The sequence below is a fragment of the Protomyctophum bolini genome (genome assembly GCF_963924005.1).
Source record: "Protomyctophum bolini genome assembly, chromosome: 17".
Classification (NCBI taxonomy): Eukaryota; Metazoa; Chordata; class Actinopteri; order Myctophiformes; family Myctophidae; genus Protomyctophum; species Protomyctophum bolini.
Genome location: NC_137878.1, coordinates 42,204,829 through 42,222,521, shown reverse-complemented (window position 1 = coordinate 42,222,521; position 17,693 = coordinate 42,204,829). Strand labels below are relative to the sequence as shown.

Genomic DNA, 17,693 nt, shown 5'->3' with positions numbered 1-17,693 from the left:
AGTGAAGTGAGGGGCGCTCTTATCATCGTACACCATCATGACTTAAGTAAGTAGCCTTGCCGAGCCATGAGGCCCATAGGGGGCAGGAGCCTATCTCCTGTTTCTGTAGCCATGAGGCCCATAGGGGGCAGGAGCCTATCTCCTGTTTCTGTAGCCATGAGGCCCATAGGGGCAGGAGCCTATCTCCTGTTTCTGTAGCCATGAGGCCCATAGGGGGCAGGAGCCTATCTCCTGTTTCTGTAGCCATGAGGCCCATAGGGGGCAGGAGCCTATCTCCTGTTTCTGTAGCCATGAGGCCCATAGGGGCAGGAGCCTATCTCCTGTTTCTGTATAGCCATGAGGCCCATAGGGGCAGGAGCCTCTCCTGTTTCTGTAGCCATGAGGCCCATAGGGCAGGAGCCTGTCTCCTGTTTCTGTAGCCATGAGGCCCATAGGGGCAGGAGCCTATCTCCTGTTTCTGTAGCCATGAGGCCCATAGGGGCAGGAGCCTATCTCCTGTTTCTGTAGCCATGAGGCCCATAGGGGCAGGAGCCTATCTCCTGTTTCTGTAGCCATGAGGCCCATAGGGGCAGGAGCCTATCTCCTGTTTCTGTAGCCATGAGGCCCATAGGGGCAGGAGCCTATCTCCTGTTTCTGTTTAGCACATGCAACCAACCAGAAGAAAACAAAGGGAATCTACCAACGCGCGTCAAGCAGTGTCGATTTAGTCGACTATTACTATGACAGAATACGTTTGTCGACTACCTGTCTTCACTGACGAAAACTAAAACTGAACTAAGCTCTGATGACTAAAACTATAAGACTAAATATATTGACAACTTTGTCAAAAAAATAAAAACTAGACTAAAATGTTAGGAAGGGACTAGAGATCCAGTATAAGTCACGAGTAAGACGCGCAAACGCGGGAAGCGAACGCAGCTCGTACATATTTGGGTTTTTTTAAGATTTCTTTTTTAAGTAATATTTTTTAACGTACGTTTTTTTAAGTTAAGTTTTTTTAAGTTAAGGTGTGTGTTATTTTTTTGAAGTTAAGTTTTTTTTAAGTGAAGTTTTTTTTTAAGTTAAGTTTTTTTAAGTTAAGGTGTGTGTGTGTGTGTGTGTGTGTGTGTGTGTGTGTGTGTGTGTGTGTGTGTGTTTTTTTTTGTGTGTGATACAGCTGCGCCCTCTGGTGTCGGGCAGGTGGTGTAACAGTGGGACAGACAGACAGACAGACACACAGACAGACAGACATGATCTGCTAGGTCTCATAGTTAGTGCTCACTGCGTTCGCAATTAAACACTTTTGCATGCTGAAAATAGCAATCCACTACATTTATTTAACTGCTCTAGTTATTTTGTAAGTTTGTATTACTATTTCAAAACACACTAACCACTTCATCCTTGAAGTCGTCACAATGCGTCACAATGTGACGCATGTGTCTGTCGTAACTGGAGAATTGTGCCTTCCACCACAGGGAGGGCAGTGCCCGGTGTCGTTCCACACCCCCACAGGGAGGGCAGTGCCCGGTGTCGTTCCACACCCCCACAGGGAGGGCAGTGCCCGGTGTCGTTCCACACCCCCACAGGGAGGGCAGTGCCCGGTGTCGTTCCACACCCCCACAGGGAGGGCAGTGCCCGGTGTCGTTCCACACCCCCCACAGGGAGGGCAGTGCCCGGTGTCGTTCCACACCCCCCACAGGGAGGGCAGTGCCCGGTGTCGTTCCACACCCCCACAGGGAGGGCAGTGCCTGGTGTCGTTCCACACCCCCACAGGGAGGGCAGTGCCCGGTGTCGTTCCACACCCCCACAGGGAGGGAGGGCAGTGCCCGGTGTCGTTCCACACCCCCACAGGGAGGGCAGTGCCCGGTGTCGTTCCACACCCCCCCACAGGGAGGGCAGTGCCCGGTGTCGTTCCACACCCCCACAGGGAGGGCAGTGCCCGGTGTCGTTCCACACCCCCCACAGGGAGGGCAGTGCCCGGTGTCGTTCCACACCCCCACAGGGAGGGCAGTGCCCGGTGTCGTTCCACACCCCCCACAGGGAGGGCAGTGCCCGGTGTCGTTCCACACCCCCACAGGGAGGGGAGGGCAGTGCCCGGTGTCGTTCCACACCCCCACAGGGAGGGCAGTGCCCGGTGTCGTTCCACACCCCCCCACAGGGAGGGCAGTGCCCGGTGTCGTTCCACACCCCCACACCCCCACAGCCAGCCAGCCAGCCAGCCAGCCAGCCAGCCAGTCAGCCAGCCAGCCAGCCAGCCAGCCAGCCAGCCAGCCAGCCAGCTAGCCAGCCAGCCATGCTGACACAAATTCAATTGAGTCCAGATGTAATATGCTGAGGTGAGAAGATAAACTCACAACACCACAGCCCACCGTGTGTGGGTAGAGACGCTGTCGACTAGATTTACAACAACGTCTCAGGATAAATATTACAATTTAAATGCAGAATGTGGAGGTGGGGACGGAGGAGGCCGTCGATCAACAGGAAACATTTATCTATCTATCTATCTATTTATTTTTTGTGTCGGTATATCGTGTTGCCGCCGTTCGCTTCATAAATAACGCCCGGCCGCGCAATTACTCCCCCCTCCCGCCCACCCACCCCCACCGCCCCCATCCCCGCCCCCCCGCTCCTTCAAATGGGGATTTAAACTTTTTTTGTGTCATCCCATTCAGACATCGCTCCCCCCTCCTCCTCCTCCCCCCTCCCCCTCCTCCCCCCCCTCCTCCTCCTCCCCTCCTCCTCCCCCCTCCTCCTCCTCCCCCCTCCCCCTCCTCCTCCCCCCTCCCCCTCCTCCCCCCCTCCTCCCCCCTCCTCCTCCTCCTCCTCCTCCCCCCTCATCCCCCTCCTCCCCCCTCCTCCCCCTCCCCCTCCTCCTCCCCCCTCCCCCTCCTCCCCCCTCCTCCCCCCCTCCTCCTCCCCTCCTCCTCCCCCCTCCTCCTCCTCTTCCCCCCTCCCCCCTCCCCCTCCTCCCCCCTCCTCCCTCCTCCCCCCTCCTCCTCCTCCTCCTCCTCCTCTTCCCCCCTCCCCCCTCCTCCTCCTCCCCACTCCTCCTCCTCCCCACTCCCCCTCCTCCCCCCTCCCCCTCCTCCCCCTCCCCCTCCATGTGTAATGTTTTTATTCCTCTAACCTTATGTTATTCTTGTTCTTAATGTAATTGCTTCTGTCGTGCGGGTCATCAAGCTGACTGATTCGTGCGGTCGCGGTCGTTCCTCAACATCGCCGGGCGGTGCGGCGGCGGGGGGGGGGGTTCATCCCTGAACTCTCTCCTCCCCTTAACCCTTTCAGACCTGCATTCTATACTAAAAGTCATTTCAAATCCTGACAAATCTGTGTCGCTCACACTTTCTCTTTTCTCTTTTCTTCGTGTCAAGGACCCCCTATAGTTATCTGTATGTGTCCGTGGACCCCCATCTGAAAATATAATGTTCCAGAGACCCCCCCCATCCCGCCCCTCCCCCCACTCCGGAAGCAAATATGTTGAAATTGAGTTACAGTCAGAAGGAATATAATTACAATTCAAAGATTTAGCACGGCATATTTTCATCATGACTTTACAAAAACAATAGCAGATCTACAAGCTCGTAGTGCCGCGCTAAATATGAGCTTGTAGATCTGCTATTTTTCAACAGCTATATATACAGTATAACACAAAAGGGGTTCCCCTCCCTCCCTCCCTCCCTCCCTCCCTCCCGGCCTGACGGGGTTAAATCAAGCCCCTCTTCGTTTCCGTATATAAAACTGTTTTTTATCGCCTGTCATATTTCACTGTGCCCTCCGGGGGGCGACGGGGCGAGGTTAATTATTGGATGTGTAGTGTACGCGTTTCAGGGAGTTACATTTGTCCCAATCTCTGTCTTCTCCTTAACACGGTAACGCCAAGCGTATTGTCCCCGTACTGTACTGTGCTGTGCTGTGCTGTGCTGTGCTGTGCTGTGCTGTGCTGTACTGTGCTGTGCTGTGCTGTGCTGTGCTGTGCTGTGCTGTACTTTACTGTATGTACAGTATACAGTATCATAGTCTCTTAACCACTTCAGGACCTGAACCCCTTTTGGTGTTTTAAAGTATAGCCTACAACTTCACTTTTTTTTAAGGTTCATGTTTTATGTTGTTGTTGTTAGATAAATTAACAGATGAGTGTTATTATTAATTATTATTTTCATTGATTGATTGAAGTATTTATGAACAGTTTGTAGAACTGTCGAGGAACGCAGACGATGTCGCGGCCTGGACCAACCACAGCTCTGCTGGTCAGACGATGTCGCCTCATGGACCAACCACAGCTCTGCTGGTCAGACGATGTCGCCTCATGGACCAACCACAGCTCTGCTGGTCAGACGATGTCGCGGCCTGGACCAACCACAGCTCTGGAACCAACCACAGCTCTGCTGGTCAGTAACTAAGTGTGTTTTTATATCTTTACTGCACAGCTGCCCCCCCTTTGCCAACTTGAAGACTTTTTTTTACTGTTCTTTATGAACTTTTAATCTTTTAAACCAATGACCTCTTCCTACAGGAAAGGATTCCAAATAAGCCTTCTGGCCTCTTCCCTTCCTTGCCTTGTATTTTAGTTCTTTGATATGTTATTGTCTATTTTTTGTACTATACATGCTAAATAAATAAACCTAAACCTAAGTACATTATTTAGGCCTATATATATATATATCACTTCTCACAGAGAAAACTCACAAAGTGCTTTAGAATAAAAAACAACAACAAACACAAATAAAAACAGAATTGTACAGAGCAGAAAACATAGCCTAATAAAGTTTATATCGAAACAAAACGGCAAAATCGCGATACAAACATCTGGAAAAAAACATCATGAAACATCTGGAAATGGCCCGCCGTGCAAATAGTAGTTTGTTCTTATAAAATCACACCCGTGTGAACTGAGTGGTGCTAATTCCCCTCCCCCCCCCCCCCCCCCCCCCCCCCCCTCTCTCTCATTGGCAGGCAACAGTGCAGCACTATCTCTCTCTCTCTCTCTCTCTCTCTCTCTCTGTTTCTGGCACAACAGCGCCAACCTTTGGACATTGCTGTTCCTGGGAGTGGTTGCACCACTCAAAAAATGAATGTCCACAGAAAGCTGCAGAATTCAAAGGCCTGTATAGGAAGAGCCTTCTTCCACATGGGGGCGCTACAACCTGAAAGGCTCCATCGTCACCTTTTGTTTTGAGCTTATAGTGCTGCTGGGGACAAATGAACAGCAACATGCATGCAGGCTTGTATGACATCATTTAGTCTGGAACACAGACAGTGCACGCACACACACGCACACACACACACACACACACACACACACACACACACACACACACACACACACACACACACACACACCCACACACACCCACAGCTTTACATAGACTGTGCATTACATTCACACACATTGACTGAAGTAAAACACGCAAGTACTTTTTTTTCCCTTCACTGCTGCCAACAGGAGGCCATTTGTCACCCAGCAGGGGCGGAACTCGCTCATCTCTCTCTCTCTCTCTCTCTCTCTCTCTCTCTCTCTCTCTCTTAACGAGCATCAGGACCAATCTGAGCTCGTTATAGTTTTAATCGTCTCTTGTTTGTTAAAGTGTCAAAGTCATCGGAGGACATTGAAGGAACGAGTCCTCCCGATATTTCGCCGTAGTCTGAAAAGCCACCTCTTCAGACTCCACCATGGCCCCGTAGGACTATGGCCCTATCGCCCCTTAGACAGCACTTTACGTAGACTTATAGATAGCATTTTATACAGATTTATAAATAGCATTTATGTATAGTCATAGCACTTTATAGTATATCAGTATAGTTTAATTATATAGATCTTACACATAAGATCATAACTACTTTTTATGTATGTGATGTGTTGACAAGCTTTTGTTCTTGCTTAATGTAAGTCCCTCTGGATTAAGAGCGTCTGATAAATGAATACATTGTATTTGAACACTGCACCCAAAAAACAGACCTTTCTCTTTGTTTAAACCCTTTCTATAATCCATTCTTGAGAGATAAACCATATCTCAATTAACACTGATGATTATTACGTGTAGAACATTTCCCACGTAGTAATCTAAGAATATGTTTTAATATATTTTTTGACAGATGTATTGATGTACGCTCTACAACAAGGTGTCAATTGTCTTTCATTATTTATTTATTTTATATATTTTTTATCCCAAGATTTTGTAACCCATTTTTCACCCCTGTGTCAATCATCTAATGTGATCCTGGGCTCTACACACCCTCCGCCAACCTAGTCCCCATATATGGGGGACAAGGGGAGAGCAACGGACTTGAACTCATGCTTCCTTCATGTCTAAGTGTCCAAGTTGCTCCTTTACACCTGACAGGGGGGAGTTTCCCTGGTTGGACGTAGCGCGTGGAAGGAACACGTTATTCCAACCAGTTCCTTTCCCCTCCATCAGGCGCCCCGGGTGGCCAGGGGGAGGCAGTTTAGAGACCAGGATTACTGCATGTTTTTTGTGAGGGTATACCTACCCTATAGGGGACACGGGGAGAACATGTAAACTCCACAAAGAAAGGCCCTTTCGCCAACCCCGCCTTCGGGTATGGGCACTGATGACGCGGAGGAGGAAACACGCCGCCAGCGCCCACAGCGTACCCGAGCGGGAATCGAACCCAGGACTTTCTAGCTGTGAGGCGACAGCACTACCAACTGCTGCCACGGTGACCGTCTTTCATTATTTTGAAGTGGTGCAACCACTTAACCACTTGTTTTGCGAATGCAGTGAGCACTTACTATGAGACCTAGCAGATCATGTCTGTCTGTCTGTCTGTCTGTCTGTCTGTCTGTCTGTCTGTCTGTCTGTCTGTCTGTCTGTCTGTCTGTCTGTCCGTGTGTCTGTCCCGCTATCCAAATATGGAGTGTGTTGCATCAGCAATCACTCAGCTCCATATATGGGCACAAAAGGGGCCAGGTCCACTCAGCTCCATATATGGGCACAAAAGGGTCACCATATAAGGAGTCCCCAAAGCAGCTATACGTCCAAAACCCAAATATGTACGAGCTGCGTTCGCTTCCCGCCAGGGAAAACCAGGGAGAACAATAATAAAGTAATCTCATAACCTAATGATCCTATAAGACATGCAGGGTTATTATTCCCAAAATGTATCGCAATCCATATCGGAACACATTTGTAGAAAACACTTTCCTGTTTTCTTGTTGTTATTTCTTTGTGTTGGCCTTTCTGTATGGATCGTCTCTGACCTGACATGTTCTCATTACTGGTGACAACATTCTGTAAGTAGTTCCATTGATCCACAGTATGACAGTATTATTTATTATATTTGTAGGAGGCAAAGCTTAAGTTAAGTATGAAAAGATGGATGAACTGGAGGTTTTTAAGGGTGTTTAGGACAATGAAGGTGTGCTTTCTTCTGTGAAGGATGAAAATAAAAATAAATGGGGTAAGGTTCTATTGTAGTTTGTAACTGATTTTTAAAGAATGTAAACAATTTATCTCTCTCTCTCTCTCTCTCTCTCTCTCTCTCTGTGTGTGTGTGTGTGTGTGGATGAATTGGTGAATGTAATGCACGGTCAGTGGTTCCCATAGTGGGGTACGGGGACCCCCAGGGGTCCTTGAGGGAGTTCCAGGGGGTCCCCAGATAAATGATAGGAACCAAATTGGACCCTTATGGGTCTGCAACTCTGAGAGTGTACAAATGGAACCATATGGACCCTTATGGGTCTGTAACTCTGACAGTTAGATTAACATTGATTTTACAATATAAATGGGGGTCCCGTGGACTAATGCATGTCAAACTGGGGGTCGTAAAAGGGTCCATAATTATATACCAGAGACCCTGCAGTCATATCTCTTCAAATGGGGGTCCGCAGGCTAATTCGTGTCAATTTGGGGTTCCTTGACATGAAAAGGTATGAGAACCACTGATCTATGTAAAGCCTCTTGGATAAAGGCACTCTTTGCACCATTTACCGTTTTAACACATGAGCATGCATTTTTGAGGGGTGCTAGCCCCTTGTTACGGCTCACTCCTCCTCACCTTCACATGCAAGCACTGCTTAGCCTGCACTCCCCCCTCACTGACCACTCCATGGCCCTCATTTATCAATCGTGCGTACGCCAAAATATGGGTGCACGCCGAAATTGCCGACATTTTTGACATTTACCATTTCCGGCAACGCTTGAAATTGAACGTGACAACGTTGAAAATCCACGTTTGCTCCTCAGCTGGCGTACGCATTTTTTTCTTTCTTACACAAGCGGAGCAGCCTTGTCTGAACTGCTGACACTGTCACAGGCATCTAAACATATGTTTTCACTCCTAAAATGTTAATATAAAACGGTATGTGTATGTAAAAAACAAAAGAGAGATTTCCAACTTTACAAGTAATTAAAATCGCGCAATTAAAAACAATATAACATGTTTACAATGTATTAGTTTGTGCTTAATCAAACACTTGTTATGCGAGCGCACTTGTGAGATGATTTTGGAGCGCATGCGGACGCGCGGTGATGCGGCATATGCGATTATGATATTATTATTTTTTTAAAGGCATGAATGGACTGCACGCCTTTATTTCCAAGTGACAATGACAAGCACAATACAGCTTGCCTATTTGTAGTAAGTACTAGCAGGCTATAGGCGTAAGGGGCTTAATCATTCACCATTTATAAGTGCTTAGACAGTTTTGACAGTTCAGATAAAAGCGAGATCATTTTCGGGGCTCGGGAGGACGGGACCGCGGCGTGCGTCGCCAACACATACCAGCGCAAGCGGCAAGCCTTCATCCATATGTTTATGATTCGTTCATCAATGATCAAATCACTACATAAACGTTGATTGTGAGCTGCCTTGACGACATGATAGCCTATCTCTCATGCAGGCATGTCACCCACAGGACTTTAATATCACAGCAGTGCGCAGTATCACGCCTTCGCCGTGCACTGCGCACGAATGGGTAAAATTAATATAGGCCAGCCTACAAAAACTAATTCCATTCATGGCGATGCGATGTCGATGTGTCATGTATATGCGTGCATGCGTGGACATGACAGCAAAGCAAGCGAGGTGAGAGGAAAACAGACAGGGTAGGCCTACAACTTTATTTAATTCATGCAGGTGTTCGTTCTTTATTTAACAAGACACCAGTGGGCTTGCAAGTTGCGTGTGCTTCTGCGTGTGTGTGTGTGTGTGTGTGTGTGTGTGTGTGAGAGAGGTGCGTGAGGCGGGCAAGGCACGGGAGAAACCTTTTTTCCATAGTAAAAACTTGTTTCCATGGTTCCCACAGGTCGTAATTCATGTGTTCAGTCGCAAAAACGAGGGCGAGGCTTGATTTCATAGGGCGTGCCAGATAGATTTCAGCCGTCACATTTATTAACGTGAGAACGAAATTAAGGAAGGATCAGCTGTTTGCGATCACTTTATAAATGCCGTGGCGACGTGGGTGTACTACGAAACCTGCACTCGAATCTGTGGCAGATTTTACACTCGATTGATAAATGAGGGCCCATGGCTCTACTCAGCACACCTGCTCTCCTGCACCAATCCTCTGCACCTGTCTCCCATCCTGCAATCAAGCACTGCCTCAAGAACCCAGTCTGCCCTTCATTCCACGCCAGAGATTCACATGTCTACATGTATGGTATAAGTACAGCTCAAGCCTTTATGTGTTGTTGAACTGAGTTAGAGCTATAGTTACAGTTTTAGCCAACTTTACACGGTTGCACCTCCTGCCTTTGTTGTTTTTCTGAAGACTGACGCCTCCTCTCCTTCTCCTCCTCAGTGTTGGGATTCCCATGCTGAGTTTGGCCAACCTGGAGAGCCACCGATCTACTACTACCCCCACTCCTTTCCCTATACAAACCTTTTGTGAATAAACCTGAACAACATCTGAACATCGCCTCCTCTCTTGCTGTGCACTTGGGTCACACTTACTAAATATAACACCCCTCCTACTATATACAGGTTTAATGTTTGATTTTAGTTCAACGTTTGTTTTAAAAACGCCATTGACAATGAAGGGAAGATTTACACATTAAATTCCATTAACAATAAAGATAGTTTATTGTTTGTTTCATTACATCACCTATAATCATAGCCGTTATATCAACATATCTCTTCAAATAAATGTTCTTTAAGTGTTCTTTTCTTCCATGAGATACTTTTATAAAAGCCTTTCTAAAAAAACATTTACATTTAGGTATATTTCTCGTTTCTCATCATTTTGGACCATGGGCTATAGCCCAATTTCCGCAATTTCCGCAATTTCCTCAATTTCCATTTCCGCAATTTTTCCGGTAAATACAACACATTGAGCAGGGCACTGCAGGGAGTTGAACCCCGTTCCGGTAAACCAGAAGTACGACACCCGTGCCTTAGCTTTTGTGTATTCAACTATTTGGGTATTAACAAATACTGTACACTTTTTTGAAAAAAATATACCTCTTCATGTTTTAGTGGAATAGTAGTGTATCGTAGGCCTACATTTTGAATTCTTCTACTTGTAATTGATTGATTGATTGAAGTATTTATTACCAGTTTGCAGAATTATAACAGAACAGTATACATTTCAAGCACAACTCACTTAATACAAAAACGTTTAACTGTGAGTGGACGACACACTTACACACTTTACAAGAGGGTCCACCTTGTTCAATTCATCATAACATTTAGAGACGTACAAATATACACTTCTATAACAAAAAAAGGACATTATCATAGAGGAGGTAATAAGTGGGAAAATCTAGGGTTCTACAGTATATTTATACTTTTATATTTAATACATTTTAGTACTTTCTCCCCCCACTGTCTAAAAACAATTTCCTTATTTTCCTTATTTCTTTATTATTATTAAATATACGATATATTGAATATTCCTGAAAAATAGCCGATCTACAAGCTTCACAATGCGTCACATGGCGACACATTGTGAGCTTGTAGACCTGCTATTTTCAAATGAAAATAGCAGGTCTAAAAACACTTTCCATCTTCATCATTATTATTATTATTATTATTATTATTATTATTATTATTATTATTATTATTATTATTATTATTATTATTATTATTATTATTATTCCTGGAAACACCATTCTATTCCTATAAGGAAACCATCTTTATCCGGTCGTCATGGAAACAGCATATCCAAACCTTTGTTGTCGCGATGACGTCACGCCGTCGCACGCCGCCTGCCTTCCCGTGTCACGTGGTTCGGTGGATCCAACATGGCGTCCGGAGGCGTTCTTTGTTCCGAACAGTAAAAAAAAAAGAATAAACATAACAAAGCCAACGAGAACAACAACGAAAACAACTCACAACAAACAGCCGCACAGAGTGAGTGAAGCTTTCTTTCACTTCGTTAACGAGACGTTATCAAAGACGCTATTAAACCGTTTAATACTGACCTTATTCATTAATGTTGGCGCGAGACCTGCACATTCAACCTCCTCAGAGGGTTAGCCGGCTGAGCTAACAGTTAGCCACGCTGGAGGCTAATGACGATAATAATACACGTTGGTATTATTATTACAATGTTCTTGTGGTTTATATTTATTACCAGTGTGTTTTTATTCAAGGGTTGGATTTAATGTTATTTATTTAGGTGGCTTTTCTACAGATAAAAGCTTTGGCCTGTTTGGTTTATTTAATGGAACTGATGCTAATTATAGTTCCAGCTGTGAATGATTAGCAGTGGTCCGCGGACCCCCGGGGGTCCTTGAGGGAGTTCCAGGGGGTCCCCAGTTAAATGACAGTTTGAATTGGAACCAAATAATGGACCCTTATGGGTCTTTTTGCTTTTTGCTTCCTTTATGATGAATTCCTGTTCTGTTCTTTAACTACATAGAAGTGTCTGTTTGTATGTCTCTAAATGTTTTGTTTTAAAATAAATAAATAAGATTTATCTTCTTCCTGCTCCTTTTCCTTTCAGATTTGGAATATGTAAAAAATATATGTAAAATTAATATAAGTATGTAAAAACCATAACTGAAATGAAATAAATAAATATGAAATGAAATGAAATTAATTGAACATGGTGGACCCTGTTGTAAACAAGTGTAATGCTTTATTAGGTCGTCCACTCACAGTTAACTTGTCTTTGTATTGAGTTTGTGCTTGAAATGTTACTGTAATTCTGCAAACTGTTTTAAATATTTCAATCAATCAATGTAACTCTGAGAGTGTAACACATGGAACCAAATGGACCCTTATGGGTCTGTGACTCTGAGAGTGTAACACATGGAACCAAATGGACCCTTATGGGTCTGTGACTCTGAGAGTGTAACACATGGAACCAAATGGACCCTTATGGGTCTGTGACTCTGAGAGTGTAACACATGGAACCAAATGGACCCTTATGGGTCTGTAACTCTGAGAGTGTAACACATGGAACCAAATGGACCCTTATGGGTCTGTGACTCTGAGAGTGTAACACATGGAACCAAATGGACCCTTATGGGTCTGTGACTCTGAGAGTGTAACACATGGAACCAAATGGACCCTTATGGGTCTGTGACTCTGAGAGTGTAACACATGGAACCAAATGGACCCTTATGGGTCTGTGACTCTGAGAGTGCACTGAGTGCTGCGCTACGAGCTTGTAGATCTTTGAATTGATTGATTGAAATATTTACAGTTTGCAGAATTACAGTACATTTCAAGCACAAACTCAATACAAATACTGTTAACTGTGAGTGGACGACCCAATTAAGCATTACACTTGTTTACAACAGGGTCCACCATGTTCAATTCATCATTCAAAACATTTAGAGACGTACAAATAGACACTTCTATGTAGTTAAAGAACAGAACAGGAATTCATCATAAAGGAGGTAAAAAGGGAAAAGAAACATATACAGTGAGGGGGAAAGAGGCGTGGGGGATTCAGATTTTACGGGGGCCAGTTTCGAATTGCAGCCGTCCGTAGGTGCCCTTTGAGAGCGGTTTTGAAGGAGTCAAGGGATTCACATGTCTTAATGACTGTCGGTAGGGCGTTCCACATTTTGGTGACATAGTCCCTTGTTTGTGCCGAATCTGGGTTGCACATGGTTTGTTGAACTCCCTCTGGTGTTGTGGGTGTGGACTTCGTTTACATTAAGGAAGTATTTAGAGACCGTTACATGGGTATCTTGGTGGTGTATGGAAACTTGTGGACCAGACCCATTGCATGTGTGTGTGTGTGTGTGTGTGTGTGTGTGTGTGTGTGTGTGTGTGTGTGTGTGTCTAAAATCAGCTGACTGTAGATTTACGGTTAAAGTTTACCGTTTACTGACTTATTATAAGTACTACTGGGTGGGGTGGTGGGGGGTTGGTGTCAGTCTGACTGACACAGTTCTTAGAGAAGAACTGACTTGTTGTTTTTCTTAAAACGTCCTATATGGTGACGTCTCCTCTTCATCTACCACGGCTCGTGTCGCTGTTTATCCCATTCTGACCTGAGATCAGATTCATACGAGGTTTCCACTGGACACACACTGGTCTGATTAACCCATTCTGACCTGAGATCAGATTCTAAAAATGTCAGTCGTTGTTCGATTTTTCAAAAATAGCAGACCTACAAGCTCGTAGCGCGCCACTCGGTGGCGCGCTATGAGCTTGTAGATCTGCTATTTTTTCAATAGCTAAAGCATAACATGATGCTAACACCAATATGGGTTCCCGTTCAGAATGGGTTATGAGTGACAGTCGAAAAGGATCAGTTCACTAGTGAGACGGATGCCATCTCCAATAGGATGCTAATTAGCCCATTGCGGGCGGGAACCCCTTTTTTGGTGTTTTAAGCATTATGTTATGCTTTTATCTATTGAAAAATAGCAGACCTTTAGGGACATTTTATGAGTCCCACTTCAACCACGTTAGGAGTCATATTTAGCATATTATTTTACATATTGCAGCATTTAACTCCCATTTCATTTTATATGGTTATTATGTGGTTCTATTCATGTAGAAAACTGAAGAAATGATTATTATAACTAAAGCTAGTGTATTGTTTTTTACTGTAAATGCCAAGTACAGTAGTACCAAGTACCGTGGATGCAGAGGTTGTTGTTTTATTGCGTCCCTTAAAACCCATTTTGGGTGGAACCCCTTTTGGTGTTACCATTATGCTATGCTTTAGCTATTGAAAAATAGCAGATCTACAAGCTCATAGCGCGCCACGGAGTGGCGCGCTATGAGCTTGTAGGTCTGGTATTTTTGAAAAATCGAAGAACGACTGACATAGAAACATAGCTTTTTCAGAAAACTGTCAGGATGTAGAAGACATTTTTAGAATCTGATCTCAGGTCAGAATGGGTTAACTATAAACTGCGTTTTGGGATATCTCTGCATTGATTGTCTTGTTCCACTTCTGCTTCGGCAACGTAAACGTACGTTTTCTCCTGCTCAATAAAGCTCCTTTGAATTGAGTTGAGTTGAATTGAGAGAGGAGATGAGATGAGATATAATTTGAGTTGCAGACAAAAAAAAAGCAGATGAAATATAATTGCTAGTAACCAGGTTACAGGTTACATCTTAACCAGGTGTAACCAGGTTACAGGTTAACCAGTTACCAGTATGCTAGCAGGTTACAGGTGCATGACCTGCGACCGCCTGAGATCTAAAAACAACTTTTAACACTTGACTAATCAAACCAAAGTTGTAGCGAACTGCCTCGAATCTGAAAAAAAAACCCACTCCAAATGGATGGAGTGTGAAAAGACCCTGAAATGAGAGACATTTACTTTTATGGAGAACCAGGGATAATGTCAGGCAGACAGGCAGACAGGCAGACAGGCAGACAGGCAGACAGACAGACAGACAGACAGACAGACCGTTAGGCGGACAGGCAGACAGACAGACAGACAGGCAGACAGACAGACAGACCGTTAGGCGGACAGGCAGACAGACAGACAGTTATCCACACTCCGACCGTCTGAACGCTGAAGAAGAAGAACTTCTCATTTATGTATAACCCATTTAGACCTGACGTCAAATTTTTATTTTATTTTTTTTAAATAATGAAATTTTTTTGAAAGCCCTCATGTTTCTATGTCAGTGGTTCCCAATATTTCATGTCAACGACCCCAAAAAATATATGGAATTGGCCGTCGACCCCCATCTGAGTTAAAAATGTCCGCTGGGAAAGATTATATATTCGAAGATTTGCGCCAAATTTTCACGAATTTTTCAAAAAAATAGCAGATCTACAAGCAGCTCATAGCGCATATGAGCTGCTTGTAGATCTGCTATTTTTCAATATCTTCTAAAGCATGACATGATGCTATAGTAACACCAAAAGGTGGTTCCCGCCCAGAATGGGTTAACCCATTCTGGCCGGGAACCCGTTTTGGTGTTAGCATCATGTTATGCTTTATAGCTATTGAAAAATAGCAGATCTACAAGCTCATAGCGCGCCACCGAGTGGCGCGCTACGAGCTTGTAGGTCTGCTATTTTTGAAAAATCGAAGAACGACTGACATTTTTATAGAATCTGATCTCAGGTCAGAATGGGTTAATCAGACCAGTGTGTGTCCAGTGGAAACCTCGTATGAATCTGATCTCAGGTCAGAATGGGTTAACCCGTTCTGTGCGGGAAGCCCCGTCGGTGTTTTTTTTATAAGCATTATATGTTTTACTTTAGATGTTAACCCATTCTGACCTGAGATCAGATTCATACGAGGTTTCCACTGGACACACACTGGTCTGATTAACCCATTCTGACCTGAGATCAGATTCTAAAAAATGTCAGTCGTTCTTCGAATTTTTCAAAAATAGCAGACCTACAAGCTCATAGCGCGCCACTCGGTGGCGCGCTATGAGCTTGTAGATCTGCTGTTTTTCAATAGCTAAAGCATAACATGATGCTAACACCAAAATGGGTGCCCGGTCAGAATGGGTTAATGAATAGCAGATCTACAAGCTCGTAGCGCGACACCGAGTGCCGCGCTACGAGCTTGTAGATCTGCAATTTTGTTGCAGAGAGAGAGAAACAGATGAAATATAATTAGATATAATATAAAGATATATATATATATATATATATATATATATATATATATATATATATATATAAGAGTATAAAGCTATCGTCTCCCATATGGATGTAGAACTATTATCTCTGCCAGAAAAGGCACAATCTTTTTTTATAGTTTCACAATATAGTATTACCTATAGGTCTGTTTTTACACTTTATTTTATTCCTATTCATGTTCAATATTTATTGCGAACGCAGTGAGCACTTACTATGAGACCTAGCAGATCATGTCCGTCTGTGTGTCTGTCTGTCTGTGTGTCCCCGCTTTTGTGCCCATATATGGAGCTGAGTGATTTGTTTGTGATTGATGCAACACACTCCATATTTGGACGTATACGCTGCTTTGGGGACTCCTTATATGGTTATGGCTGAGTCATGGTGACATGAGTGTGATGGCGTGGTCCAACTTGTACGATCTGCGTTCGCTTCCCGCGTCTTACTCGTTTTGTACAAATCATTGGCTTTTATTTTGATTCAGTGATGTCAATAGTTTTTCGATGTAATGCATGATTTAGAAGATTATTTCCTATAGAATCATTTCTCAGGCCAGAGCGGGTTAAAAAAAACCCTCCAGAAAGCCGTGCTAGTTGTCTCTCTCTCTCTCTGGCTAACTAACGACTGCTAAAGCAATTTTATGCCGCATTACTCTGGAACAAAGTAATGTGCGTTTGATGTACGGAGAACCACGTCCAACCGGAGCGCCAACGGCCTGCTCTTTATCCCTCTCAGACCCGAGGAGAACCACGTCCAACCGGAGCGCCAACGGCCTGCTCTTTATCCCTCTCAGACCCGAGGAGGACGCAGGCGTCATCTTATAGCTTTAGAACAGGGGTCGGCAACTTTGACGATGGAGAGGGCCACTATATTTCCACACTCACTCCCTATAGGGCCATATATTATTGTCGTAGCAAAAATAGCCGATCTACAAGCTCAATTGAGCTTGTAGATCGGCTATTTTTGCTATATTCGAATTGGAATCCTGAAAATTTACATTTTTATGTCATTCCAAATGCCTTTAATTATACGTGTGTTGAGCATTGAGCTACTAATTTAGACTGAAGTAATTAAAGCAGGTCATGTTCGCATGTTGTGGAATTGTAAACAGCTGGAACCAATATTATATCAGTATTCTGATATTAACCTGAGGGCCACATTAAGTGAAGGTGGGGGCCGCATGTGGCCCCCGGGCCGCCAGTTGACCTGTTGACAGTCCTCTCAGACCCGAGGACGACGCAGGCGTCGTCTTACAGCTTTAGAACCTACTTTAATAACCCATTTTGGGCGGGATCCCCTTTTTGGTGTTAGCATTATACGTTATGCTTTAGCTATTTAAAAAAATAGCAGATCTACAAGCTCATAGCGCGCCACTCGGTGGCGCGCTATGAGCTTGTAGATCTGCTATTTTTTGAAAAATCGAAGAACGACTGACATAGAAACATGGCTTTTTCCATAATTAAATACAGTTGATTTCTGGGGATTCTTGACGTGGAATAGTTTGAGAACCACTGATATAGAAACATATAGAACCACTGATATAGAAACATATAGAACCACTGATATAGAAACATATAGAACCACTGATATAGAAACATATAGAACCACTGATATAGAAACATATAGAACCACTGATATAGAAACATATAGAACCACTGATATAGAAACATAAAGAACCACTGATATAGAAACATATAGAACCACTGATATAGAAACATATAGAACCACTGAT

General features: G+C 44.4%; 1 protein-coding gene across 1 annotated transcript in view; it reads left to right on the top strand.

Annotated features, from left to right (window-relative positions):
• Positions 1–4,234: 4,234 nt before the first annotated feature.
• The window catches only part of phf14 (PHD finger protein 14), a gene marked incomplete at its 5' end in the record, with an annotated part of 165,507 nt that continues 152,048 nt past the window's right edge, over positions 4,235–17,693 (top strand). The window contains 1 exon segment of the mRNA XM_080787290.1: positions 4,235–4,367. Coding sequence (XP_080643416.1) covers positions 4,235–4,367 — 133 coding nt within the window.